The 27,443-nt window shown below is 39.0% G+C and overlaps 1 protein-coding gene across 1 annotated transcript; it reads right to left on the bottom strand.

The window, feature by feature from the left end:
• Positions 1-601: 601 nt before the first annotated feature.
• sort1b (sortilin 1b) lies at positions 602-26,955 on the bottom strand. The gene is made up of 20 exons (XM_057825675.1): positions 26,385-26,955; positions 21,424-21,483; positions 20,935-21,008; positions 20,754-20,856; positions 20,512-20,673; positions 20,117-20,190; positions 17,762-17,811; positions 17,527-17,654; positions 17,086-17,230; positions 16,864-17,019; positions 16,237-16,343; positions 10,949-11,051; positions 10,471-10,642; positions 9,154-9,344; positions 4,635-4,824; positions 3,889-4,005; positions 3,598-3,706; positions 3,383-3,495; positions 3,060-3,201; positions 602-2,794 (listed from the first exon to the last, which is right to left on the bottom strand). The coding sequence occupies exons 1-20, from the start codon at positions 26,631-26,633 to the stop codon at positions 2,780-2,782; spliced, it is 2,460 nt and encodes an 819-aa protein (XP_057681658.1). The 5' UTR covers positions 26,634-26,955; the 3' UTR covers positions 602-2,779.
• Positions 26,956-27,443: the final 488 nt, after the last annotated feature.

Genomic DNA, 27,443 nt, shown 5'->3' with positions numbered 1-27,443 from the left:
ACTGAACCTGTCTTAACAAGCTGTTTTATACAATAATTTTCTTCATAATTGTGTAAGAAATTTGTGGCCTTTGAGAAACCTAGGATGGACAAAGTGCATTTCCGTGCATTTGAAAGGGATATTGATTTAAAGTACTGTGTACTCCTCCGTAATCATAAACCAGGAGGAATAGCAGGAACCTACTGTGGAAACAAACTCATTGGGTGATTTTCTTTTACGTAGCAAAAAAGACCGAACAGAAAATATTTTATCATAGAAACATATTGTTCCCTCTTTAACCAAGACCATAACCTTTTAGCATCGTCCTTAAAAAACAAAATTTCCTCATAAGGTTCTGTAATTTTGCTAGCCATTTTCCCTCAGGATAAACATGGCACAAAACAAGTGATATCCAATTACAACGTACAACAGTTTATGGAATATTTGCTAAACCTACGTATGACTGCAGGTTTGTTTTGTACTGCGTGGCCCTCCAGTTTTAAGTCCGTAAACTCCAAAGTTGGCCAAGTAAACTACAAAACAGCGTTGGTTTTTTTTGTGTTTGTTTTTTAAGGTTTAACATAGGTTTTAAGGGGAAAAAAGTCCACTAAGGAGTCAGAAGTAGAGGAACAATAGAAATGTATTGACAAAGCCAAAGATAAAATTGCCAGAAAGTATACAAACAGCAGATACAAAGATTGCATATTTACAAATAACCCTTATTAAGTTATACATATTTCCAGAAGAAAAATGTGGAAGCATCGCACTTATTTTGCTAGCCTATAGCATGATTGCATAAGTCATTTCTAACTTGTTGTAAAAAAATATCACTAAAAACTGTCAATTCTCAGTAATCCAGGAAATGGTAATCTGCAAATTTTGAGTTACAGCAACTGGAATATGAATTGGTGTTTGTTTCCTGAAAATGTCAACAACAAAAATGACTTGGGAAATTATGCTATCGATTTGTCAAATAACATCCACACCACATTTACTGCACTCTGAACAATCTAAGAACTAATAAATACAAAAAGGTGTGAAGCAGTGCAAATGTTTTAAGAAGAGGGGAGTAGAACAATTTAAGGGGGACATTACTTCTTTTTTTTTTTTTTTTTTTTTAAATCTTTTGGTATGTGATGTAAGCCCTTCTTGAATTTCCCTGATAGCAATGTCACAGCCTGACAAATCCCCACTATCTCACAACCACTTATACTGTACTTTGTTAATGTGTTAAAGATTTAAGACACCTGGAATGTTTTTTTTTTTTTTTTAAAAAGGTGAAACCCTTAATGACATCTCCTTTAAGACTTTACAATCAAGCAAATTGTGACAGCAGTAGCAAAAACAATTTACAATACAAACCATTAAACTTAAGGGGGGATATAGTCTCATCTTAAATTTTCATTTATCAGATACTCATGTGGTTTCTCGTGACAAATTACACAACATTTATGGTTGGCATCCTCAGTAGTATCATGTTAATGAGCTGCATAGCGATATTTTCGTTGGTTTCCAGTACAAAATTGAACATTTGGTTTGTGAGACTGGACAAGAGACATTGACTGCTGCTTTCACACGCTTGCCGACGGCCTGTTAGCTGCTTAAGGCTTGTCACTTCCGATAACATGGAGTGCTTAATAGTTAACATTTGGCATAACCTGAGCAGTCATGAATGTTCATAGTGTTAAATACGTTAATTAATCGTGTTAAAATGCTATTTAAAACATTGCCCTATGAATTTGAGCATGAATGTTAGTTTGTCTGTGTGCTGATATCGACTGGCAACAGTCAGCTGATTAATCTCTAAGGTTCCTGGCCCTTAAATGTTTCTGGACGTCCAAGGTTCCTGGATGTCAGTGAATCCTGAATTCTGGGACTCTGCTGTTTCTAGAACTGATACCGTTTTAAAGGATCCTGAAACCCAAAGGTTTCTTGCAGTCTTAAGGTCAGAGGACCACAAAAGCTGCTTGACATCAAAGGCTCCTTGACCACAAAGGCTTCTGGACATCTAAGGTTCCTATACATTAAAGGCCTTGTGCTTTTGGATGTTTTGAGGTTCCTGGACCTCAGCAGTTCCTGGTAATCTCAGGGAAACTAAAGGCTCCCAGATGCTTAAGGTTCCTGGTTAGTGGAGGCTATCGGGCCCCTTGGGGCCTGGATATGTTCGGCACCTCAGGCTTCAAATATTGCTTGTGATTAATGAACCCTAAAGGCTCCAAGCTTTGAGGTTGCTGAATATCAAATAAAATGTATCCCAAGATTAAAATAGTTCGTTTCTCTACATCCCCAATGACACGCTACAAGTCCAGGTTGTACCCTGCCTCTCGCCCAAAATCAGATGGAATAGACCGCAAGTCAACCAAACATAAACCTAATGAAATTGAGCTCTAAAAAATGAACTTGAGCTAACCGCTCTTACTGGAAAATTTGGAGGGTTTATGTTCCAACTTGCAATCACAGGTAAAATGACACAAAATATTGTCTTACAACGGACAGTTTTACGCCCTTCATTTATCCAGCAAAGCTACATTACATCATGGAACCTTTTTTAAATGTATGGAAATATTTACAATTTATTGCCATCAAATGGAAGCTTGGAGTTGTGCTTCTTCGTGTGTGGATGGATGTTCTTGTGATTTTTCTTTCAAGCCATTTTCTCTTGACCTTTGAGCGTGGACATTTGTTAGACTTGGAAGACGACAGGAGAGTGACACTAGATCAAAGTTCAAGCCATAGGAAGAAGTAGTGCGGCGGAAGGCTGAAAACCCTTTCCAAGAGATGATTGACATGTTTCCAGCTGCTACTGCAACATGTCCTGAAATGCAAATGCAGAGAACAAAAGGATCATATCACTAAAAATAAATGCAGACTAAAACAAAAACAGATATATAAACCGGGAAAAATCCCCAATCCTTTTGGGAAGGCTGTGTTGAAAGTTGAGTGGGTGAATGACTAAGATAAACAATACATGACCGTTTTTTGCGTTTTGTTCAGAAATCCCAATTAAACTCCAGTTTCAAAGAATTCTGTCAACATATTGATTGCAGGTTGCCTTCCGCACCAGACTAATGTAAGCCTACCTCATCAGAGTCACCGTGAAAGTCAATTTTCCCATTGGTACTGTGATCGCTGTCTAGCTGGTCGTCCAACGGGTCGTCCATGCCTTCCGCTGCATTGTCATTGACTTGTTGTTGTAGCACAGAATATCTGTGGACCAAGAACCTGCAGAGAACACAATCCACATTATGTTGGCCATGACAGCAATTTAGGGAGGCTAAAAAGAGGTAAGAAAAATCTCATACCATTTCTTTCTTTTCAAATATTATACACTCCTTCCCCGTCATTCCATATGCATCACACAAAAAACAATCTCCATAAGAGGAGGAAAAAAATGCACTCTAACCTGCCACCGCAGACATATTTCTTAATGAAGACGATTCCGGCTGCCATGCTTAGTATCATGATGACGACAATCGTTAGCACGATGCCTACAGATGTTGATGACTGGCTGTATGTCTGTTAATAAAAACAACAAAAGATTGGTCTTTCAGGCAAACGTAACGGATTTCACCGAAAGAACAAAATACCAAAGAAAAAAAAAAAAAAAGATGTACAGACCTGGGTGTTACGGCCCAGCAAATCGCTCACACACTTTTCCCTCAGGTCAATCTCTTTGCGTTCAGGAATCTTACCTCCCTCACATTTATCACCAGGAATTTTCCTGTAGCTGTGGAGAGAAAGTTAGTCTTACTACTAAAAGAAAAGTCTACATATTAAAAGAAATGCAGTGCGTGATACTGTTTCTGAGGGTGGACGAAATAAAAAGGATTGCATTCCCTGTACTCCCCAGTTTATACCATCCCGGTTGTGAGTCCTTTTCTTTAATCCTGGTTGAAATGAGGACTTTACCCTTGTGTGTGCAGTTGTTCCTCTCTGCCGTGCAAACAGAACTGCAACACTGTGCCTATCAGGTCTGGCTCCTCCACACACTCGGAACTGTTTTCTTTACGGTAAAATCCAAAGTCACTGTGCCAACAATGAAAAGAAGTCACACGTAATGTCTCAAAATGAGTAAAAATCATTTACAACAATATGGCCCTCTTAAGTGAGGTTCCAAATCGCAGGGAACACTTCAAAGGGAACTGGGCAGAGTGTAGGGAATAAACGACTTGTTCACTTTGCTGGAAGTTGACAAGCTAAATTCCCCGTAATGCAATGCAGCATCTGTGCTGCGTGGTAAGAATGACGTCATACGGCGCGCACGTTTCTCAAATGATGTTTAGTTAACAAGAATACGAAGGAACTTTTGTCGTTAGAGATTGTGATGTTACAATACGCACATTAGGGTGACACATAAAAAAGGTCATGATTGTTCCGATTTTTCTGCACTTAATGCCTGTATAGAAAAGTAAAGAAAAGTCCTGTTTTTTTGGTATTTTAGCCTTTAGTATCTTGGTCTTGATAAAAAAATTGGCCCATGAAATTTGATGAGGGAAAAACCACGCGAGTTTGATGTACTAAAGTATTTTTTGGGGGGACCAATCGCTATCATTCCATGATTATTTGTATAGTATATAATACTTTTTATCATCATTCAATCACAAAAAGTACTCTATATCTGAGATTCACAATGAATAAATGTTGTTCTGTCTTACCAAAGGAAGTCATCCAGAGTGCAATTGCAAGGCGTCGGCTTTGTGCTAACCACATAATCCCGTCCGTTCCAGCAAACAGAATCCTTACGGAGACGCAGGAACGTTTCCTTGTAGCCCAGAATGCAGCCGTCCTCGGGGTCACTGACATCATCAGAATGTGCCAACCACTTCACATAGTCGTTATCCTCGCCTACAGAGAAAGTAATCTTTTCTGAAGTCAACAAGCTCAAAAGTCAAAGCAGGGCCCAACAAACCCTTTATTTTCATGGCTAATGCTCCAAATGATTATCTAACTTTTCATACCTTTTTTTACAACATAAATAAATAATCAGAAGCAGGTCTTATTTATTTTATAAAATTCCCTTTTGTAAGAAATGTATCAAGTTATCTCATTTAAATAATAATTTGTTAACACACATGCAAAATGATTTTTTACAAATGTACAAGCAGACTTTGTTTAGACCTACTGTAGGTTAAAAAAAACTAAACTGAAAACAATACCATAATATGCATAATGTAAACTTTCTAAATAATTAAATAGTAAATGAATCTTAATATTTCAATTGATTTAAAATATTAAAAATACTCTTATTTATAATGATTCAGAAATTAATTTTAAACAATTTTTAAAAGTGTTGATATGTGGTATATATTCACTACGAATATATACCACATATCAATCAGGTGAAGATCGAAAATTAATCAAGACCTGTTTCATGGGAGGAACCATTCAAAAATATACAGTTGCTGATTGTACACTGGCTCTTTTTGTCACACTCGCAAAAACATTGTTTCCTATCAAAAAAAAAAAAGCTTTTTGTGATGTTCTTTACTCCTCTTTGAATAAGGGAATTAAGTGTATTGCAGACAAAATTTGGGAAATTGGCCTATCTACAAAAACAGCTTTGCATTCCGCCATAGAATTCAAGCAGATAGTCACTTCCTGGTCAAAACTTCAGCTCCCGTCTGTATTCCCTTATTGGCTCGCCATCAGAAGGAGACCAATCCACATCAAGCCACAGTATGACATAGTGCAGGGGTCAGGAACCTATGGCTCGTGAGCCAGATCTGGCTCTTTTGATGGCTGCATCTGGCTTGCAGACAAATTTTGAAAAATTTCGTTATACTCCTTTGAGCATTGCGCGAAACGGCGACGGTCACTGGCGACTAGAAAGTCGGTTTGCAGTAATTTTAGTGGGAAAGTGGCAAACATACATGTCGTTGTGTCTATTTATCAATCACATTGGCAATGCAGATGAGGCAGAGACACTGTTCAAGTGTGGTCGCCGTATTTTGCTGTCAAATACCGGTCGATGTGCGCGTGTGCGTGAAGTAAACTTCCCTCGTTTTTAGTTTCGTTTTCCGCGTTTGTCAGCTAATTTTAGAAAGCCTTTTCAGAGATGGCAAAAACAAAAATAGACGAGGAGTATCGTACTTTTCAGCAGGAATTTGCCTTTGTGGCGAGAGCAGGTTCTGCGGTGTGTCTGATATGCAATGATAAAATTGCATCTAGGCGGCACGGTGGCTGAGTGGTTAGCACGTCTGCCTCACAGTTCTGAGATCAAGGGTTCAATCCCGGGCTTCGGCCTTCCTGTGTGGAGTTTGCATGTTCTCCCCGTGCCTGCGTGGGTTTCCTCCGGGAACTCCGGTTTCCTCCCACATCCCAAAAACATGCATGGTAGGCTGATTGAACACTCTAAATTGTCCATAGGTGTGAGTGTGTGCGTGAATGGTTGTGTGTCTCCTTGTGCCCTGCGATTGGCTGGCAACCAATTCAGGGTGTCCCCTGCCTACTGCCCGAAGTTAGCTGGGATAGGCTCCAGCACCTCCGCGACCCTCTTGAGGAATAAGCGGCGTGGAAAATGAATGAATGAAATTGCATCTATGAAAAGGTCAAATATGAAGCAGCACTTCGACACCCGCCATACTACATTTGACATCAAAATATCCTGCGGGGGATAACAGGAAGAAAGAATGTCAAGAGTGCAAGCTAGTCAGCAGCAACTCCGTGTTTGGACTTAACAAGGTGACTGGAATTCGGCTAGCTTTGCTGGCGCTTTAGCAATTGTGAGAAACTGAAAGCCATTCATAGGTGGGGAATATGCCATAGCATTCATGCTTGATGTTGCCAATAAACTTTTTGACAACTTTTCGGATAAAGACAAGATAATTAAACGGATAAAAGACATGCCTGTTCACAATCGTACCATCATGATGCCAAATCATTGAGGCAAAGCAAGTGAAGGACACAAATGCGGCTCCGTTTTTTTCCCTCTCGCTTTGGATGAGTCAACAGACGTAAACAATTTACCCCAGTTCAGCAGGATTGCAAGGTTTTGGCCGTGAAAGGGACAACAAGAGGGGAGGATTTATTGAAGTCCTTCACTGTGTTCACTAAAGAAAAAAAAATCTACCTATGGGTAAACTTGTTTCGGTTTGCACTGATGCTGCTTAATGAGTGGTGGGGAAAAACAGGATTTGTGGCACTTTGTGAAAATTAAGAGGGACGTATCCTAAGTTTCTCAAGGCCTGCACGAAGCTTAAGCCAACCAAGTATCAACCAGACTATAAAGCCATCAGCAAAATCAAACAGCACCAGAAGTCACATTAATGGTAAGAAATACTCATCATTGATTAGCAACAGCAAAAAGATTCCCGACCCCTGACATAGTGGTTCAAGAAAGAGCAAAAACACAATTTTCAGTCAAGAAAGCTTTTTGTGATGTTCTTTATGTGTATTTCCGCCAAAACCTCAGAAATGGAATTATCAACACGTATCACTTTTCACTCAGACATTGGCTACGTTTCAATCGTGGTTTAAATGAGCCCCCGCTCACTTGCCCTAGCCACCGCCCCCCGGGGGAATCCCCGCCGCCATCTTAAGGGCCGTTCCAGTTCCCAAAACAGCGAAGTGAACTTGGTGAGATGGACCATCAGAGGGTTCAGTGATCGAGTGAAAAACGATGGTCACTCCGGTGCTCCCTGTATCCCACAATGCATTGCAATGGTGAATGGAAAATATGTCCATGCGGTGGTGATAATGAAGCTCAAACACCGTTGGCTGCTGTATATATATCACCAAAGAAGAAGAAAATGAATTAAGCTGCCAGCACGGTATTTTAATGTTATACCAAACTGCCTTTCGAATTGTAAAATTCATCATTGTTGTTTAAAAAAAAAAAATTAGACTGTATGTGGCAGTTATGGCACAACGTATGGAATCACAATAGTGCCAAAATTAAAAAAAAAAAAAAAAAAAAAAACATGAAGTAATAAATATAAAGAGAAATAAATGAATAAATAATAATAAAGTAACTTTTTTATTGACTTTCACTTTTGCCATAAAAAAAGGGGGGGAATAAAAGAATATTTTTCATTTATTTTTCTATTTCGCTTATCTTTTCTATTTTGCTTTTAACGAAAAAAAAGGTCTGCCAATCAAATGGCACTGGGAGGGACTGAAACTAAACTTCAAATAGGTTAAAAGCATTCAAACAACAAATTTGTCTACAAATTATAAGGTATCGACAAATAAATAAAGAATTGCCCAAATAAAATTTGATACAAAACTAATAATTTGATAATTCCCAGGTACCCACGTATTGCCATCAAGCGCGGAATACGTCTCCGGCTTATTTACAAGCGTCGCCATGCATTTTCTGCGATGTAGAATAATGGTGCCACCAGGGGGTGGCCAGGCCTGGCCACGGCTCCCCCCAATGAATTTGTTGGCCACCCCACGCGCCAGTATAATGTTAGATTGTAGTAGCTGCGGAACTCAAAATGTTAATTGGACTATTATGGACTATGCACATTAATACAATATACTAGCGTACCAAATAAAATATAAAACAATCAACAAAAGTATTGCAGTAGGTGTGTCCTTAAGTCAATCTGACAGTTTTCTACTGGCCTGTTTTTTACTACAACATAGTAAAAACTTGAAATTAAGGCTTTTATTTTTTGGTGTGCCACCTCAAAGTTTTAAGTGGCACCATTTGGCCACCCCTATGAAGAATTTCTGTAGGCGCCACTGATTTGGAATTGGCAGTATAGCGCTACTCCAAAACCTTGTGGTTGTTTCATGATTTTCTTGCCTGTGAGTGAACGAGGGCAGGTGTGTTCCATTTACGTCTTTTGCTCCCCTTCCACCCACTTTCCCTCCGCCCTCCAAGTGGCCTCCGTGTGACATCATAGCAAGTACTTAGGGCAAGTGAACGAGGGCAACTCAAGCCGTGATTGGAACGCAGCCATTGTATTCGACCATATAGTTGGTTCCTGGTTCTATCTGACCAGAACCATGACGGTACTGTATGAGGAATCAATGAATCAAGAAGTATGGTCTTGCTTGAATGGCTACTTATTTAAGCAGTTGTAGGGAAAAAAACACGAATGCAAAAAATATTACAGGCCACCTAAGAATGTAAATGTTGGGTAGGCCACGTTAAAGAACTGACCCCCCCCCCCCGCCACATAATGCATGTGGCCTCATGTAACTGTGCGCTATATTGTTACTCACAGTTTTTGGTGAGGAGATCCCGAAAGTCAATGGTGATTGAGACCCAGTGCTCGGCGAACAAGCTAGTTTTGTAACCCCAGATGCTGACATTCATGGAGCGGGCACCCGGTTCTGAAGCCAGGCCCGTGAAGAAGATGGGCTCGTTGGTGAATGTGTAATTGTGCCAGCACTGCCCTTCATCCGTAGAGAATCTATCAGGATATCAGTGAGAGGATTGATACACATCCAAAATCGATTATTTGTCATCTGCCTAATCTCAAAATACAGTACTTCTCAGAAAATTAAAATATCCTGTCAGATCGTCAGTTATCCCTTCATGTCTGAACTCTTCTGAGCCAACCTAAGACTGACTTTAATCCTATATGTTAAACTGCAAAATAAAACTACTTTTACCAGATATTGTCATTTTTGGGGTAATCAGAGATTCCTCATCACTTTAACCAATGACCATATAATCACAGTGCGACTATCACATGATCCCGCCCCCTAACTATCACTTCACCCCCGACTTAGCAGCTAAACAGGGCTAAGATCTGACACTTTCAAAGAATACAAGCACTTTCCTGTCAAAAGTAAAAGAAAGAGATGTAGTGTTTGCGCGGTTCAATTTTAGTCATCATTTCAACAAAAGCCGATTTGTTGGTTTAGTACAGGGGTTGGCAACCCAGAATGTTGAAATACCCATTTTTGACCAAGAAAAAAACAAATATGGCTGGAGCCGCAAAATATTAAAATCCTTAGATAAATGAAGGCAACACATATTGTATGTATCTGTATTATTTATTTTAGCTTATATCAAAATGACTAAGTCGTCTATAAATACATAAGGAGCCTTCATGATTTAATGTTTATTTTCCCTGCAGTGCATCTAACGCACCACGTGACTACTCTGTTGTATGGTCCCACCTCAAGTTCAAGTGTTTAGTGTTTTCTGTGCTCAAAATCCATTATTGCTCACCCAGAATAAAGGCAGCAATATAATGCCATAGCATCCCGCCCTGCTGATAGAAATGTGAGTCGCAGGCTCTGACGCAAGTCTTCGTTGACAGAAATGTTGACATTTAATACTTATTCTACAAACTTTTACAGCATTGGAAAACGTTAAGAATGTTTGCGTCATTTTTGTCCTCCAACAGAAACCATATCAAAACAAATAATAATTTCCCTCAACCATCTTTGTCCATTTTCAAACATTTTTGAAAATGGTCCAGGGAGCCATTAAGGCAGCGCTAAAGAGCCTCATGCTGCTCTCAAAACACGGGTTGCCGACCCCCGGTCTAGTAAGACAAGATGCCATGTGAAAAGAATAAGACTTACTTGATTGTGTCGACGGGTACATTCTGGTGCTCCACAGCTACAAGCAGCCCACCAGAGTCCAGAATAGCATAATGATGTGGGCCATCCAGAGCCTTTATCCACGTGTAGCCCCCATCATCAGAAACGTACACGTCAGGATTCATCATCATCGAGACATCATCACCGACACTCCCTGAGAAGATCAGCGAAAAAATATTGATTTAACCAACAGGTTCCACAAAATATTTAAAAAGAAAAAGAGTCATGGAAATTGAGTTGGAATGTATTTATTCAGATTTGCCGATTTGACAAAAAACAAAAATTACAGGAAGATCCATACAAGACTCCCCCCCCCCCAACAGAAAAAGAACCCCCCCCCCCCAAAAAAAAACCCTTTTCCCCACTGTCACAGGCATATACATCAAACAAATATTTTAAGACCATAAGCATATGTCAGGATAGCATATGTCATGGAAATTGGTATAAAAATGTCAATTACCGTGAGCTAATATTAAACCCACAGCATTTGGTTCGCTCAGGGGTAGCATGGGGACGTTGTGCCTCACAGCAGCACTGTATGCCGCATGGATGTGGAGATTGCACTGTTTAAACAGAGACAGAATAGCATTTAGTTCATATGAATTACAGTGAAAAAAATCATTTGACTGAAACCATTTTTCTTTTTTTTTTTCAATATATTGCCAAGACTAAACATTGGAGGGGTGCTTATAATGCCGAGGTGGTATTCGAGCTGCTTAATTCAGTTAATTTAAATCAACCTATTTTCATTCATTGGATATATATAATCAAGTTTTCAATGGCAATTTATTTCAATAACAATACTTCGATAGCTTATGCGGTAATAAACAAAAAATGCAGCTCCAGACTAATTGAGTCACTAAAATGCTCGCCTTCAACCTCATACTTGGACTTTACCATCATGTTCGCTTTGTTTCCTGACTTCTTGAATTAAACCAGTCCAGAACCTGCTTTCATGACTCCAACTAGGTATGTGCCGATATGAGATTCTGACAGTACGATAACCTTAAGCAAAAATATCGCCGTTTCACGGTATTGCAATTAAATGTGTTACAGTGAGATATCTGGGTTTAAAAAAAAAAACTTATTTCCATTGAACAGGATTTTAATTTTTCAAAACATTTTAGCAAATTGGGACATAAGTATAATGTGAAGTTAAAATAAAAAATATTCTAGATAAAATTAAAATAAATGCAGTCCTTTAGGTGAGCGTAAACCCACAGCCACAGCTTAACATTATTATCATCAGAACAAAAATAATTGAGTTATTTTCCATAAAAAGTACGTGCGTATGACTCGTATAATTTTTACATTATACACACACTCTTAACACAGACAGGTGTCAGAAAGAAAAAAAAACACGTTTTACCACCACTAGACACACTAAACACGAAGGAGGCAACTCTCGTAGCTGATAGGAAGAGTTCATGATCGTGTTTACTAACCTTTAATTTTGTATAAATACGAAATCATATTGGAGGTATTTCTCCCTCAGCAGCCACACTCGGCAAACATGTTTTATATGTCGTTTGACCCTCCTTCTCTAAGCCGCGGCCGTCTGTAACTTTTCTGTAGTTGAAGTAGGCCTGTCGCGATAAAAATTTTTAGGGTGCGATAATTATTCTCATAAATTGTTGCGATATGTGATATTATTGCGCCACCCCCCCATTTTTTTTTTTAACCAATTTACAATAACACAGTGAGAATACAGTTTATATTAATAGATCAAGTACACCCATTTAAACGTGATAAATATTTACTCTTAAATTCAAAAATACTTTTTAAGAAATCACAACTAAAAACAACAGACCACGCCTCTTAAGTAAAAAACAACAATATTGATACCGCAAAGAAACACAGAATAAATAAAATGTTTTTTTTAATTTTTTTTTTTAAAATTGCACTTAATAACTTAAGCATTTAGGCAAATGAAAACTTTTCCCGTCATAGCTTCTGCAATGGTGTTCCATAGGGATGCAACGATACAGTTAAGTCATGGTTCGGTACGATTTTTGATACGGGGGACACGATTTTCGATCTGATTCAACACAGTTAATGCTCTTTCAAAAAAATTAATATATTTTTTGTTTCGTTTTTTTTTTTTTCTTGTTTTTTTTTTTTTTTTTTTTTGTTAACGAGCAAAAATTAAATTGCTATCATATAAACATGCATTTTAGTGCATAATATTTATGTGCTTACTTCTTACTGATCTGAAAAAATTCTGTATAAAAGTGCTGAGAACAATCTTTACTGTTTGTAAAGTGAGGCAGGGCACACTGTTGATTGCTACAGCTCTCTTAGCAGCTAAGTTTACTACATGAGCAAGACATCCTATTTGTGGTCCGAATCCATCTGTGTCACGTACTGAATTAACAATATTTGCAACATTATGTATAGTCACTGGTATGGATTGATTTTGCCTTCTTAACTTCCATTCAGTCATGACAGTTTAGAATTCATCGATGTAGTATATGGATTACGTGTCCCATAATCACTCTGGGCTCACGTAGCCAATGGCATGGGACGTAGCACATCTAGTTTGCCATTTCATGATATCTAGTGTGTGCACGCATTAAAAAAGTTAACAAGCGCCGCTGAAGTTACGTCTGCTCATTACTACACAACACCAGCATATGACAACCGACTTTCATAAACAGGACGAGTTTGAAGCACAGCGCTCTTAATTTCATTCAGCTGTTCGTTGTCAAAGCTAAGTTGTTCGTAGCAGCCAATTCGGTAACAATGTTTCGGCGGACTTCGTTGTAAATATCCGGCGTTGTGCCGAAAAATAGCCGCCCCACGTGAAATGTCACTCCTGACGGGAGTGCCCACACGTCAACAACACCGACGCGCCATAGATGGTCCATAGTCACTCCGGAGCACTGACGCGGCCGGTATACGTTGAACAATAGGATATAATGGGAACGATTGGCTCCGGCGCTAGTTTTTGCCGGACCTGGAACGAAGATGCATTTTGCGCAGTTGGTAACGAGGAATCCGAACTTTTAACAGCACGTCTGCTGCACGCGCGCACGCACGTGCACACTAGGTGATAAATCGCGGCTGAAAAATTACCGCCTTCATTTTTATTTATCGCGCGATATATGGAATTATTGCATATTGCGACAGGCTTAAATTGAAGTATTCCCATATCAGCAATTTAGTTTTCTTCGATGGGGGGGTGGGGGGTTCAGGAGTTTCACCTACTCCAGCCATCGTGTAGCACAGCTGGCTCCCTGACACTGAGCAACAACAGGTAGGGGAGGGCTGAGCCTTGCATCTGCAAGCGAGGGATTACTCAATCTCAATCTCTCAATCTAGCAGAATTTATGTCAAAGGCCAATGACAAAAATGAAAAGTGAATTGTGAAGTCATAATGGGCAAACTGCATGTACGTGCTAGATTCTTTCCATTTGAATATCTTAACTTTGGTTGGTTTATAATAATAAAGCCTAATTTATTAGAGAAATTATAAGATAAAACCCAGCAGAGGGATGTAAGAGCACAACAAACTTTCTAATGTACTAAAAAAAAAAAATGACAAAACAGGATTCAACAAAATTGTAACAATCACGTTTGTAAAATTAATCGTAGGCTCCTAGTTCTGTCGTGCATTATCACCCACCAGCACTCCCTGCTGACGGTTTTCCGTCACTACGACAGAGAACTTTAATCCATAAATATATATCAAAATTTGCTATGGTACTTCCAAAATTCACCACAACCGATGCAACGAAATGTTAATGTCGAATAAACACAGTCAAACGTCACAGATATCTACTACAGTAATTTCTTTCTGCATTACAACAAAGTGTATGCTGGATAAAAGCACTCTATGGCGCCTGGGGGGGTGGGGGGGGGGGTTCTATATTGAAATTTGACATTTTAAATTTAATTGTTTAAGAATTTTTATCATGTATTTAATAATTTTAAATTTAATAATTAATTAATAATTAAATGTAAATATAAATATTATGTATTATCTTTTTTTTTTTTTATTATTATTATTTAATAATTTAATTTTGAAATTTTTTTATTAAATTTTTGGGAAATTAAAGCACCTTAACGTTTTTCCCAAACAGCCGTCTAGGGTACATATTCAGAATGGGTTGTGATGGGCGATTCAAGTTTAAGTCTGGAGGAGCACACACAGCAGGGCCAGAGAGAGAGGACAGGACGGGAAGAACAGGAGGGACGCTTTCAGACGCCACCGGCAGAGTGGCCAAGCTGCCGCCAAGACATGATGCGTCTGCCGGGCGCACATCACCTGCAGACCCCGACAGTGATACGGAGCCCTGCTCGGTGTTCGCGGCGGTGATAGAGGGGGAGTTAGTGGGCGTGGAAGCTGCTTGCTTCTTAATGAGCCACCTGTGCATCTCTCTGTCTGGCAGTATGTGCTTATTTGACTGAGAGAAGCTACCCGTCAAAGGCAGGTAACTGCTAAGTCTTGCTAACACTCAGCACAAAACACAACAGAGGACACACAGATGACCGACAAAAAGTGCAATATGAGTGAAATGAATGATAATAGTCCGGTACGAGAGGCAAAGGTAGGACACAGTGGTAGTGCTCGGGCAAATATAGATCGCTGACGTGACAAACTAGATAACGAGCCAGACGATTAATATATGAACAGCAGCATGACAAACGTCAAGTACAGTTTCTAAACTACTGACGGTGTCGGCGCGTTGTGCTTTGACACATGCGCGATTCATTTGCAACCTGGACACCGAGGGGTTAACATCTCTCTGCTGGGGGGAGCTGCTCTGTGAGGACTGAGCTGACAGTGTGTACTGTAGGACGCGAGAGAGTTGACGGCAGTGTCCGCTGACATGCACAGAATGGAATGCCATACGCGGTGCCCAGACTGCCGTTAGTACTACATCCAGTTTTCTTTGGGTGGTCAGAGCGTGTCTGTGGGTGGGCACTGTCCACTCCTGTCCCCTCCTGGTAACGCCCTTACATCAAATCCATTTCAACTGGGAAGTCTGGCGTTGAGTGATCATGTGTCATTGACATTGATAGGAATAGATGTCCAATGATCTAATTTGACTGGGGGGTTGGCAGCGATTGTTCTCTTCCATTCAAGTCCAAAATGTATGTCTATCACCGTCAATTGCAGCTATATGGACTTAATACTTAAAAAAATACATTTAAAAAAATATATATTTTCTACCATAATGAGATCCTCTTAGCGGAAGGATTTGAAGTTGGCCCTTGCATCCTTTGATTTTCCTGAAAGTGGCCCCTCAAAGAAAAAAGTTTGGACACAACTGCTGTATCACATTAGAATGAATGTACTGTACACAGTCAACATGACGCTGACGACGTTAAACAAATTGAATGCAACATCTATCTGCAACAAGGAAGGAAGCTTGATCAACCTACAAAAATCTATAAATAAGTTGCAGGGTTGAAACGGAGAAAAAAAGTAGGGAATTTTAGTTTGAAAAATATTGGTGCACACACACACACACCTAAACACAAACATAAATTGATGTTATCAGCCAATCGAAGGGGATAGAGTCCACAGAGGACAAATAGTTTACTTTGAACAGCAAAAATATAGAGCATTATTGAATTATGGAATTTAATAATCACAGCAGTTATTGTTAACTTTACTTGTACAATGTTATACTTTCCCGTTAAATCTCCAAATGGAACAAATTATGCGATAGGACTACACTTCAACATACGAGTGCAGTATAAAACCTGGGTTATTATCGCTTTTTATTATCATTGGCTCACCTTATCCGGGTCCTTGGCTTCCAAAGCACAATTTCTGTTAATAGGCTTCTTCAAAGCAGTCCACTCCCCTCCCATGTCACGAGTCATAACAGTGCTCATAGAGTTGTCTAGAATCACACAAGTTTTAATTTTACTTCCAAATAGGGATGGGCCATATTGTCAAAAATTACAATCGAAATGTTTTGCCCCGAAAATGCTATTTTAGTCCATATTTTCCCCTTTGCTTATTAATAAAAGCACTGACAATGACGTAAAATCAAAACAAGTTCAGCTGAACTTGTTTTGATTTTACGTCATTGTCATTCCCCCCTTATTTCCCTCTCAAGATTTTTTCATTTCATCCCCAAAAACCTTTAAGTTTTTTTCAATCCCTCGCATTAACGTCCATAGAAAAGTGGAAAAAATAAAACAGTCATGTAAATTTGTTAGCAATTCTTACTATTTTCAAGCATCTGCTCATAATAACACAAATATTACCATGTGTACCTCTAAATTCTATAGACATTTAAAAAAGATTTCAAGAAAAACGTCAAAATGTGATACCAACAAACTTCTTTTTCATACTGAAGAAATCTGGAATGTTATCAGTATAAAGTCATGTTTTTTCAATAAGAACATTTTAGCTACCTTCTTCCATTTTGCTGGTGATAAAAACACCTCTCAGAGAGGTGATGTTGGTGAAGTCAGTTTCACCCCCTGTGGTGGTGTAAAGGTGGTTTTCCAGTGACTTGGAGTAGATAGTGCCTCGGTCATCAGACACATAAATGGTACCTAGGCCATCATCTGAAGAAACACTTATAGGTGAAATCACGCGTTCTTAAAATGAAGCTTTCAAGTTACCCAACCGACCTTCTGGATTATCTACGTGCATGAAGACCATTTCGTCGCCTGCTGACAAGATGGAGTAGAACTGCCTGTGATCGATGGCGGGTAACTGGGCCATGTTCCAATTGTCACCTTGGTCCACCGACACATGGATGATCCTCATAGTGCCCTACAGAGAAAAAACAGGGAGGGGGTGATCAATAATATAGTGGTTGCCGCATCAGTTGTAGTTTTCCAATGGCTATTTATGTTTTAAAAAAGTTTGGGGACACTTTTATATCATTCCAAGAACTCCCCACAACAAAGGTGATGCAGGGCCAGTTCAATTAATATTACAGTGGATCCCACCGAAGTCTAATGACATGCCCACTAAGTGTTCCATGTTCTATGCTTGCAGAAATTTCTGAGCTTTTACATTTTCTTGCAGTAACAAACTACCCCGTGTCTACTTCGCCGCAAACTGACCTCCCCAGTCATCACAGAAGCAAACAAAAAGCGACCACCGAGGCCAAAGGAGTAGAGTTTGTTAGCGATGGTCTCAATTGTTTCCCCAAAATCAGTTGTCCTCTTTAATTCCAGCACTCCACGTTCACCTGAATAAAACAAAAGGGAAATTAGGTTAGAAAACAGCGCACAAATTACATCTAATTACATTGAGGCATAATGTAGGGTTTAATCATTAACAACTTGGAAAACTTACTACAGGATCCATTATGATTGGTTGAAAAAAAGAGGGCATTCTTCATCCCCCTGGAATTAAAGTAGGTACAGTGTTTAGCATAATGAAATGCATGACAATGTTTCAAGGTTTATTTTGAACGTAACACATAATGACCTTATCATGTTCTTCATAAATCTGAGATACTCAATCCATGTTACTGAGGTGACAGGGAAACATACAAGGCAGAGACTCAGGAATAAATACTCAATTGTGCTCACAAATACTGATGATTTTACTGTACAGGTGGAGCAACAGTGAAAAGTCCCAAGAGGTTAAGATTTGAACTTGCTCAGTCTCATGCTTGAAAGTTCTATTAACTCAGGCATGAACTACAAATTTTACAGCTCAGGTGACAAGAGTGCGCTGGATGATAGGTAGAATAGCACAACACTTCTTTCACCATCAGCACTTCTTTCACCATTCTTATTATCCATGAACAGAAACTGAAAGGAATGCGTTGTGTCAAGAATTACTGTGGAGCGCCTGCCCATCAATCAAGTGTGAAATTTAACAAGCTAGTCAGTCTATTGTTAGCTACATTTTTTTTAAATAAATGTGAATGAGCCATTCTGAATTAGAAGATGACACTAATAATAGTGGTGGCTTATCTGTGCTCCAAGTAATTTTACTGATAATGTGAGTATATGCTGGATGCACGGTGACCAAATTTTTTTATTTATTTATGATCAGACATCACTCATTAGTTTTTTTTTGTTTTTTTTTTAAATCAGCGTATTGTGTGTGATCTTCCGAAAATCTCAACCAGAACACAAGTAAAGATTTCTACAAGACTCGGAGCTTGCTTTTTAAAAAAAAAAATTTTTTTTACCTGTCCTGTGTAAAATTAAAATCTGAGTGTTCAATTGGTCTGAACAGTTATAATGGATCACATGGGAGTATGACATACTCGCTTTCTGATCATTCAATGTGCCTCATTTATTAGCTCGTCTGATCACGTAATTGGGTTTGTCACTACCTGTTACTTGAATTATTGCGAGTCCACACTTTTTTTTTTAAAACTAAAATTGACCATGGATTGTAAACTAGTGCCTCAATGTATGATTACTACATTTATTTTCCTATTATCTGTTTATTTATCTTTCATACACATTAATGGTCAGGAACAAATTAAATTCGCTAGATTAATTCATTTAATGAACATATTGCAAAAAAAGTTAGAGTGTTGGGTTCCACTTGAGCCTCTCACGGTTCTTTTATCTTGAATGCTTGGTACACTGCCGAGTACAAAAAGAAGAACTGCAATTCAGAATTTAACAGATTTTATACCAGAAAGATTGATAGGCCTTTGAAGAGTGCTTTCTACAAGATCAAGAGGCAAGCAGATTTCCAAAATGGCTACTTGAAAATGTGCCTAATCCACATTTTTGTTGTTTATTTTCTTGCTATACAACTTTTATAGACAGCATTTTACCGGCTAGCTCTGTATTTTAAATTACCGTATTGGCCCGAATATAAGACGGACCTGATCATAAGGCGACCCCCCTCTTTTTCAAGACTCAAGTTTGAAAAAAAGACTTTTTTTAACACCAAATTATTTATACAGAAATTAATTACAATACATCTGAAATAAATGATTATAACAATATATTTGAGAGAAAAAGCATGTTATTTTGCCTCATTCAGATCTTGATATCTGAACATTTAAATATGTAAACTAAAGTGCAATCACATTCGTAAACGAATGGCTTCTGGTTTTTGAAATGTAAATAAACCAATCTATTGTGATAAAACAACAAAATTGCAATAACTGCATTAACCATCAAAGTGAAGTCTAACTGTAACTGTAGTCTTGAAACAAATCTGAATAAGGAAAAACATTGCAATAAAATAATGCAAACTGGTTAAACTAGTAGCTGAGCTTTGTCATGACAGAACATCGCTTCAATGATATCTGGCGTCATCTAGCGTCGTGAATGGGTATAATGTCTAGACCGCGAACATAAGACGACCCCCTCTTTTTCAATCTTATTTCAATGCAAAAAACACCGTCTTACATATTTGGGCCAACAAGGTAATATTAGGAAAGTCAATAACATGCAATGACATTTTTCGGCCATCAATCAGTAGTGTTTAATAAAGGTAATGATTTTGGTTAATGGTGATACTGTGTATGTTAAATTGACTCAGTAAACCTGAAAAGTTAGCATACTCTATCTTGCATTGTTAGCGGAAATATTGTTTTTTTTCTTTTTTTTTTTTCTCAGGCAGGTAATGCTGTGGTATGCGAGCTCCACTTTGCAATACTTGCAATACTTTTAATTGTATATGCACTTCAAAACTATGGCTTATTAACAACAGTAATGTTTCTCTCACCATTTCACCTTGCACACCCTGTCGTGGATCTTTTTCCAATTCTGCCCAAAGTCCTTAGTCAGCCACAGCTCATTCTAAGGACAAAGAGACAGCTAATTCGTTGTGCAGTAAAACAATGTCTTAACTGAGCTGGAGCTGAACAAACTAGGACTGCGTTAATAAATGTTCTTTGTGTCAACACTTGACTGATTATTGACAAGCAGGCGTCATAGCCCCAATAAAATTTTTTTTTAAAAAGTAGGTCAGACGGTCCAACTTAACCATGCATTAGATCACTTCTATACCATTAACGTATTATAATATGCATTTATTCAGAACTTCAAAAATCTTTAAGGCATTAATTTCAGGGTGGTATTTTATTTCCCTTTTAAACTAGGTGACTGCTGCCAGCTTACTTTTCTCGCGATGGCGAGCAGCACGTTGGAATTCTCAGGATTGTACGTGATGACCGAGTGAGGGATAAAAGGTAGGACCAGGTGGGTGAAACTCTTTCCAAAGTCACTTGAAACAAAGATCCGAGGGCTGCGACTACCAGACACTTCGCCAGTCAAGATCACCTAACACAGTACGAACGAAATCCAGACTGATAAATCCAAGCAGATTTCACACCAGAAAACAACCTCTTTACTTCACTTACTTTGCCAGAATTCTCAGGGCCGATTGCAATGCCAAAATCTGATTCTATGAACGTGTTGTTAATCAGGTGAGTGACATCCACGAATGATTTTCCGTAGTCCTCGCTAGAAGATATCAAATCAGCATCAAGTCAAAGAATACCTTGCACTCTCTAGCATCAGATGGGACAGCACCACAATTACCTTCGGTAGAGTTTGGACTGTCCAAATTTGATCATGAAGAGAGGAATCTGAAATGTGGTCAAAGCCAGGATTACCTGTGGAAAAAAAAGGAAACCGCATTGATTAGAGCTCATTGATTCATTCATTTTATCCATTCATTTGAGTTTACATGTTAGGAAGATTTATTCCTATACTTTTCCGAACACTCAAGCAGTTATTTTTCTAAATAGTAACCAGCTACTTTAAGTCCGCTGAGAAAACGACAACACGAGCACAGTCGTCCATTGTGGAAAAAATAAAAGGAGGACTGGCATTGATTATTCACATACAGTAATTAATTCAGGTTCTATTTCAAACACTCCAGACAGTGAAACTTTGCAAATTGTTTTCAAGGTGGACTGTTAATGCAGCACTGTAATGTATATGGATACCAATCATATATCATAAATATTTATGGTGTTGAAAAAAAAAAAGTAATAATAATAATAGAGTACAGTAGGTGACACTTACCCCTGTACCATCACCAACCCAGGCCAGTGACACTGATCCACTCAAGTCATTGAAAGTATACTAAAAAGCAAACACAAAAGCACATTTTCAGAGCAAACCACAGTAGAAAATGAATGGATGGGTCCACAGGCCCTTGAACGCCCAATTGCCATTGCCAATGCTTCAAATTAAGGTCAGTCATAAAACAATAGGTCATGGCAAATTCCCCCTTGCCTTCATATTCAGGTTACGATAAGAAGTTAAATATTCCTCACTATTAAACCCGTAAAGATAGACATATCGAAATCCAAATCGCAAAACTCAGAGTCATGATCCTGTTTTGTGCTGTGAGACAATAGCATGGTGACAAGCAGAGTTAAAGGGGAAATGTGAACTAAGGTTGGCCAACCATGTTTTTGAATAATATCAATGGCTAAACAATTATAAGCATATTTTCTTTTTTTTCCTTTTTTTTTTTAACGCAACCCTTCCAGATTCTTTGTTTAACCCATAGCAACGCCCTTGACAACGAAAATGCTTTTCTTCGGCAATCTTCGGACATTAAGTCACACCGGGAAGTGCGAGGGAAGTCCGCCATAGAACAGTATTGTTTGTTGCATTGCTTCTCGGTAAGATGCCACGGCGGTGTGTGGCGATGTTTTGTTCTCACTCAAACGAAAAGTTGTATGAGTGGCCAAAGGATAGCAGGGCACGTAAATGGACATCTTTCGTTCACACGAAGCGAATGAATTTCATGCCATCATCGAGTAGTGTTCTCTGCTGCAAACACTTCGAAGATGCCTGCTTCCTTAACCGGTCTGCTTATGATCAAGGATTTGCCAAAAAGTAAGTGTGATTTTTGGATAGATGACTGATGACTTTGTCAAAGCAGAGCTACCAACTGTTGTGGAATGAACAGTATAAGCTAGCGACGTTAGCCGAGGCTATCCCAGATCATAGTTGTTGTTCCGTTCGCTAGGTTAAGCGTGTTTAAATTGTGCGTCATCTACGATCTTGTCCGAAAGGGTTAATCCACTGTCAATCGGGAAAGGGATGTGGATGTGCACATAAGCGGGTAGGCGTCGCGGTAATTCATGGTCACGTTGCAGTAAGAGACACACACTGCCGGTGAGTTTTTGCACATTTATTTGTATTTGTATTATGTACTTCCACCTTTGTATTTGTATTATGTATTTCAACCTTCATGCTTCAAGCATTGCATTGCATTTGTACGGTTCGCCGTTTCTTTCACGGTGATCGCTTGATAGCCTTCTAGTTTGTGTTTCGCCGCTTCGCGAGAGCCGCTGACAGGTGACAAGTGTTGCTTTTAATGTCTGGCAGCGAATCAGCGAGCGCGCAGGCCACGCAGTGAATCATGGGAAATGTAGTCTCGGGACAACACTGAAGTGGTGCTTTGTAATCTGTTCGCTTGTGTGAAAAAAACTACATTTACTCACGCCATTAGACGCCACTTTGTTTTCTTATTGTTGCCACAATAAAGTGGAGAAAGCCATCGGCGACTGTGATATAGTGGATGTTATTTAGTTGTAATACGGGAGTTCACCAGTAGAGTGTACGCATGTCATTTAGATGTGTTATTGTTTGTGCCTTACTCCTTCACTAAAAGAGAAAAGTTGTTCAGAGTCACTTGGCAAGACGTTGAGTAAAGTTGTAAAAGCCAATAAAGGTGTCATGTGGGTCACTCGGTCAAGATATAACAACGACTCATCTCCTTCTTTCCCCCCAACGTTTTTATATTATTATTTTATATGCACAAGAGCTGCCAGATCTGCCAAAATGAACATGAAGTCTGATTATTATTATTTTTTTAACAATGTCATCAGATAGACAAAAACATAAAATTATGTGCAAATGCCTGCATCTTCAAATCATGAAAATAATAACAGCCTATATCTTACCAATGTTGTAATCTCCATTACTGCTTTAAAACAAAACATCAAATATTCACATTTTCTGATAACTCAACGAGTTGGGCTGAGATGTCAATAATGACCTGTGAGCTTGCCAAAAACTAGTGTTACCTGAACGCAGACAGAAAACAGCTTGCGGGGAGAGGGCGAGATGAGCGAAGGTGGAATTAGTATACCGTTCAAAAGTTTGGGGTCCAAGCAACCCCAAACTTTTGAACTGTAGCCCCAAACTTTTGAACTGTAGTGTACACAATGAAAAAGGTTTCAAAGGTTTGGGGTCACTGAGACCTGTGAACTGTAGTATGGCGGCTGCCACATTGACTGACAGACTAGCATCGTACTTCGACATATTTACGTAAAATAAATGCAAACAGCACGTTTTTTTTTTTTTTTTTTTTTTGCTTTTGCCTTTTCGTTTTTGCAATTAATTTAGTCCGAACGCTTGTGAAATGAATTGGTCGAGCTCTGTGTGCCTGTGTGTGACGTGAAGCACAGCTGTGGAGAAATTCCCGCCCCGCAAGTAAATGTCCGATCGCTGTCAAGCACCTGTGTAATAGAAGCAGAGAAACGCCCTCTCTCGCTTACGAGCGAAGTGAAAGTGAAAAAAGAAAGAAAACAAAACGCTATGGCGAGCGGAGGAGTGGAGAGACCAAATTTTGAGGAAGCACCGGCCTCATTCAAATCTGCGGTGTGGCAACATTTCGGTTTCCCTGTGGACTACAATGCGGAGGGAGAGAAAATATTGGGAAAAAAATAAAATAAAACAATATGTTAGCATTGCTCAGCGCTTGTTCCCTATGCTAATGGCAACACTTATAACATGACTCCGGCACCTCAGCCGGCATCACCCACAGATATCACTTTCTCAGAGCAGGACTACTCCGAAGAGGACAACAGTGAAAACACACGACGGGCTTCGTTAATTTATTTGCAACGCTTGACCCGCGTTACATTGTTCCCTCGCGGACATATTTCTCCAACAACGTAATCCCCGACATTTATGAAATGGCACGCAAAGCCATCGAAGATGATTTCGCTTTCTCAGAAAGGCTCTGTTGTAGTGAACCTTCCTAGCGAACCTAAGTAACTTTTTATCTAAAATACTCCTAAATCGGCAAAATCTTGACTTGAGTCGATCTTTAAAGGATGAAACAGTTTTAAAATTTTCACATGTCGAAAGTAGACAGAAGGGAACTAATGCAAAAACAGGAGCAATTTTATCAACTTTAACGGTTGATTCACAACATTAAATGACCTCCAAACATAGCAAAGGTTACTATGTTTTTTTTTTTTTTTTTTTTGAAAAATGGAAAAAAAAACATGAAAGGTAACACCAGTTTCCCACGTAACTTTTTTACTACTGTGTATTTCAGTAGTTAGTCACTACACTAGCCAAAGAGCTAAGAGGCATTTTAACAGTCGAAAACGTTTACATTTTAAGTGTTTATTTCACTTTCTTATAAGCAAAATGAAGGCAGTTTTTTTAATTTAAAAAAAAAAAAAAAAGCAAAAAGCAAAACGCAAACCGCAAACCGAAACCGAACCGAAATCGTGATCCCAAAACCGAGGTTCAAACAGAACCGTGGGCTAACTGAACCGTTGCACCGTTACAAGGCCCGTGGTTGCTGTTGATAGTAGCACATGAATTGCTGTTTTATCCTGGAACCTATGTCAGCACAATACCTTTAGGCTTTTTCTAGACAGAACAAAAAATGGGCAATGTCTTTTTAACAAGATTAATGCCACACCCTTTCTGCGCTTCTCCTCATTTAAAGTTTTTCAGCTGAAACAAGGGCTCAGCAAATTATTTGTACATCGCAACCTCGTCAAATGCTTGTAACAATTGGATAAATTACTGCTTTTGCAATGTACAAATGGGCACCACAACTGTGGATGTTTTAAAATAAACAAACTAATAAGTAGTACACAGCTGGTCATTAGGTCACTTCCTTGTGTTCTTCAGTCAGGCAGTTGGTTAACAAGAAAATTCGCAATGCAGAGTGTTGGAACACAAACAGCCAATAGAACACTGAAGAAGTTAAACCGGTTGAGAGCAGCTAAGCAAGAATAGCAAGTTACATTTTTCCAACGTTATACACTTACAGTACATCGTTGAGGTGAAATTTTACACAAACTAATAGAAAGCCAAATGTGCTAAACGCAAGGCCACTGTTATATCGACCTGGGAATATGTATTACTACTGTTGAAACATAAACAGGAGAGTTCAAGTGGGGCTTTTTGGCACAAGAACCAACAGGAGGCTTAAATAACATGCAAATTCTTTGTGGCCATGGCAAGGCATCACTTTTGTATGATTGTTGTCGTGAACCTAATCTTTGCAGAAAACAGCTGTAGATTTGCAGAACTGACAAACAACAGACCACATCCTGAAGTAGCTGAAAATTACAACATTTGAACAGTTTTACCTGGAGAAAAGTGAATGTTTTGATGCTCTGCAATACATTACAACAGCTATATTTATATGGTTCTTACTTCAATTTGGATCCCAATTTAGGGCCAATAAATATTTCCCAACTGTACTAAGCATTATTCCATCACAGCTGCAAACGTCCACATGTTGGTCCATCAATATTGCCATACTGTATTGTATTTGTGGATTGTTCCGTCCACGATCCAGCCAAATTAACCAATTAGTGAATCTGCACTTTTACATAATATGTTGATGTATTAACATGGTACACCTACACCTGTATATAAAAATATTTATTTGGTACCAGCTGGTGGCATCTTGGTGCTAAAAAGCTATGTTGAACTGTTGGAAGGATCTTTATATAGTCAGACCAAAGCTTTGTCCAATACAAATAATATTGCTTGCCATCAGACTGTGACATTTGGCATTTACAAAGTGATATTCTGTCCACCCTTACCACATCATTTTGTTGTACTGATACTGTATATTTTCCTGATATAAACCATGACCGTGTCTGATAAAGCATACATTTGAGCACCTGCGATCCAGCCGCCATTTTAGGGCTAATTAGTCTACCTGGACCCACCAAAGTGTAACTGGAGCACAGCTGGTAACTTACACGGTGTGTGTTGTCGTTCAACTTGGCCTCGTATCCTTTAAGTTTAAGGGTATCGCAGGAGGCTTCTGGTGGGTCGCTCCTCTTTGTCACACTGTGACGCCAAGCGGGCATCAAGGATCTCTTGGCTCGGTTCGAAGCTCGAGAAAAAAGCGCTCGCCCTGACGCTTTGTCGGGTTCCAGGAGGAAATCAACACCGGCTGTCAGAGTTAAAAGGGAACACAGCAGAGAGAGGCGCAGCCACAGTCCCATTGTTGTCGCCTAACGCAAAGAATTTTTTAAAAGAAATTTAAAAAAATAAATACGAATACAGGATTAAAGGAGTTTTTTTTTTTAAATATTATGTATATATATCAAGCTTCGTTAATAAAAAAAAATGAGGGTCGCTATGGCCGCAGGTGCCAATGGCAACAATAATTTCACGACATTAAAAAGATACCCCCTTAAATCTAGCAATGTCAAAAATACACATAAAATCAATGACGGTAAGCGCTGAGCACCAAAGACTGTAAATGGTCCGCTTGACAACTGGGGAAAGCAAGCAGCCAATTTTGTGCCTTTCGGCTCTGTACAGCCGCGCACAGGGAAGAAATTACATGATTGGCTGGCCTTCATCTGGCTACACCCATTTGCACAATTTGATTTGTTTGATTCTGGTTTGAGGGCGGTGCCTTCACTAGAGTATAACAATAGATGGCGCTGTCAAGAGACTTCCATGATAGGTTGAGAGTCAAGCTGTCATGTGTCGAAAAGAGTCTCATGTGAAATAATTCACTAGACAAAAGCAATTTTGTCCAAAGATGTATAAATTGTTTTTGTAACCACAACAAATATCAATTTCACAAATGTTAAAGTTAAACAGTATCATCACTAATACCATTCAAATAACAGTTAACAAAAATAAAGGGAAAGAAACAATCAAACAGAAGACCTAATAGGGCAATTATAAATGGCTCACACTTTCTGAACAAGTTTACAAAAGGTCATATGAATGAATTAAACATTTTAGAAAGATTCCCCTCAATTCATTACCCTGTCTCCCAACTCATTCATTACAAAAGA

This window comes from Corythoichthys intestinalis, chromosome 2, assembly GCF_030265065.1.
Source record: "Corythoichthys intestinalis isolate RoL2023-P3 chromosome 2, ASM3026506v1, whole genome shotgun sequence".
NCBI classification, from domain to species: Eukaryota; Metazoa; Chordata; class Actinopteri; order Syngnathiformes; family Syngnathidae; genus Corythoichthys; species Corythoichthys intestinalis.
This window is presented reverse-complemented; position numbering and strand designations above follow the sequence as displayed.

Coding starts and splice junctions, on each gene's coding strand:
- sort1b (XM_057825675.1), bottom strand. CDS start 26,633: ATGGGACTGTGGCTGCGCCTCTCTCTGCTGTGTTCCCTTTTAACTCTG. Junction 20,674..20,753: donor GCCCTGAGAATTCTGGCAAA/GTAAGTGAAGTA, acceptor GTACTGTGTTAG/GTGATCTTGACTGGCGAAGT. Junction 16,344..16,863: donor CACCAGCAAAATGGAAGAAG/GTAGCTAAAATG, acceptor GTGTGATTCTAG/ACAACTCTATGAGCACTGTT.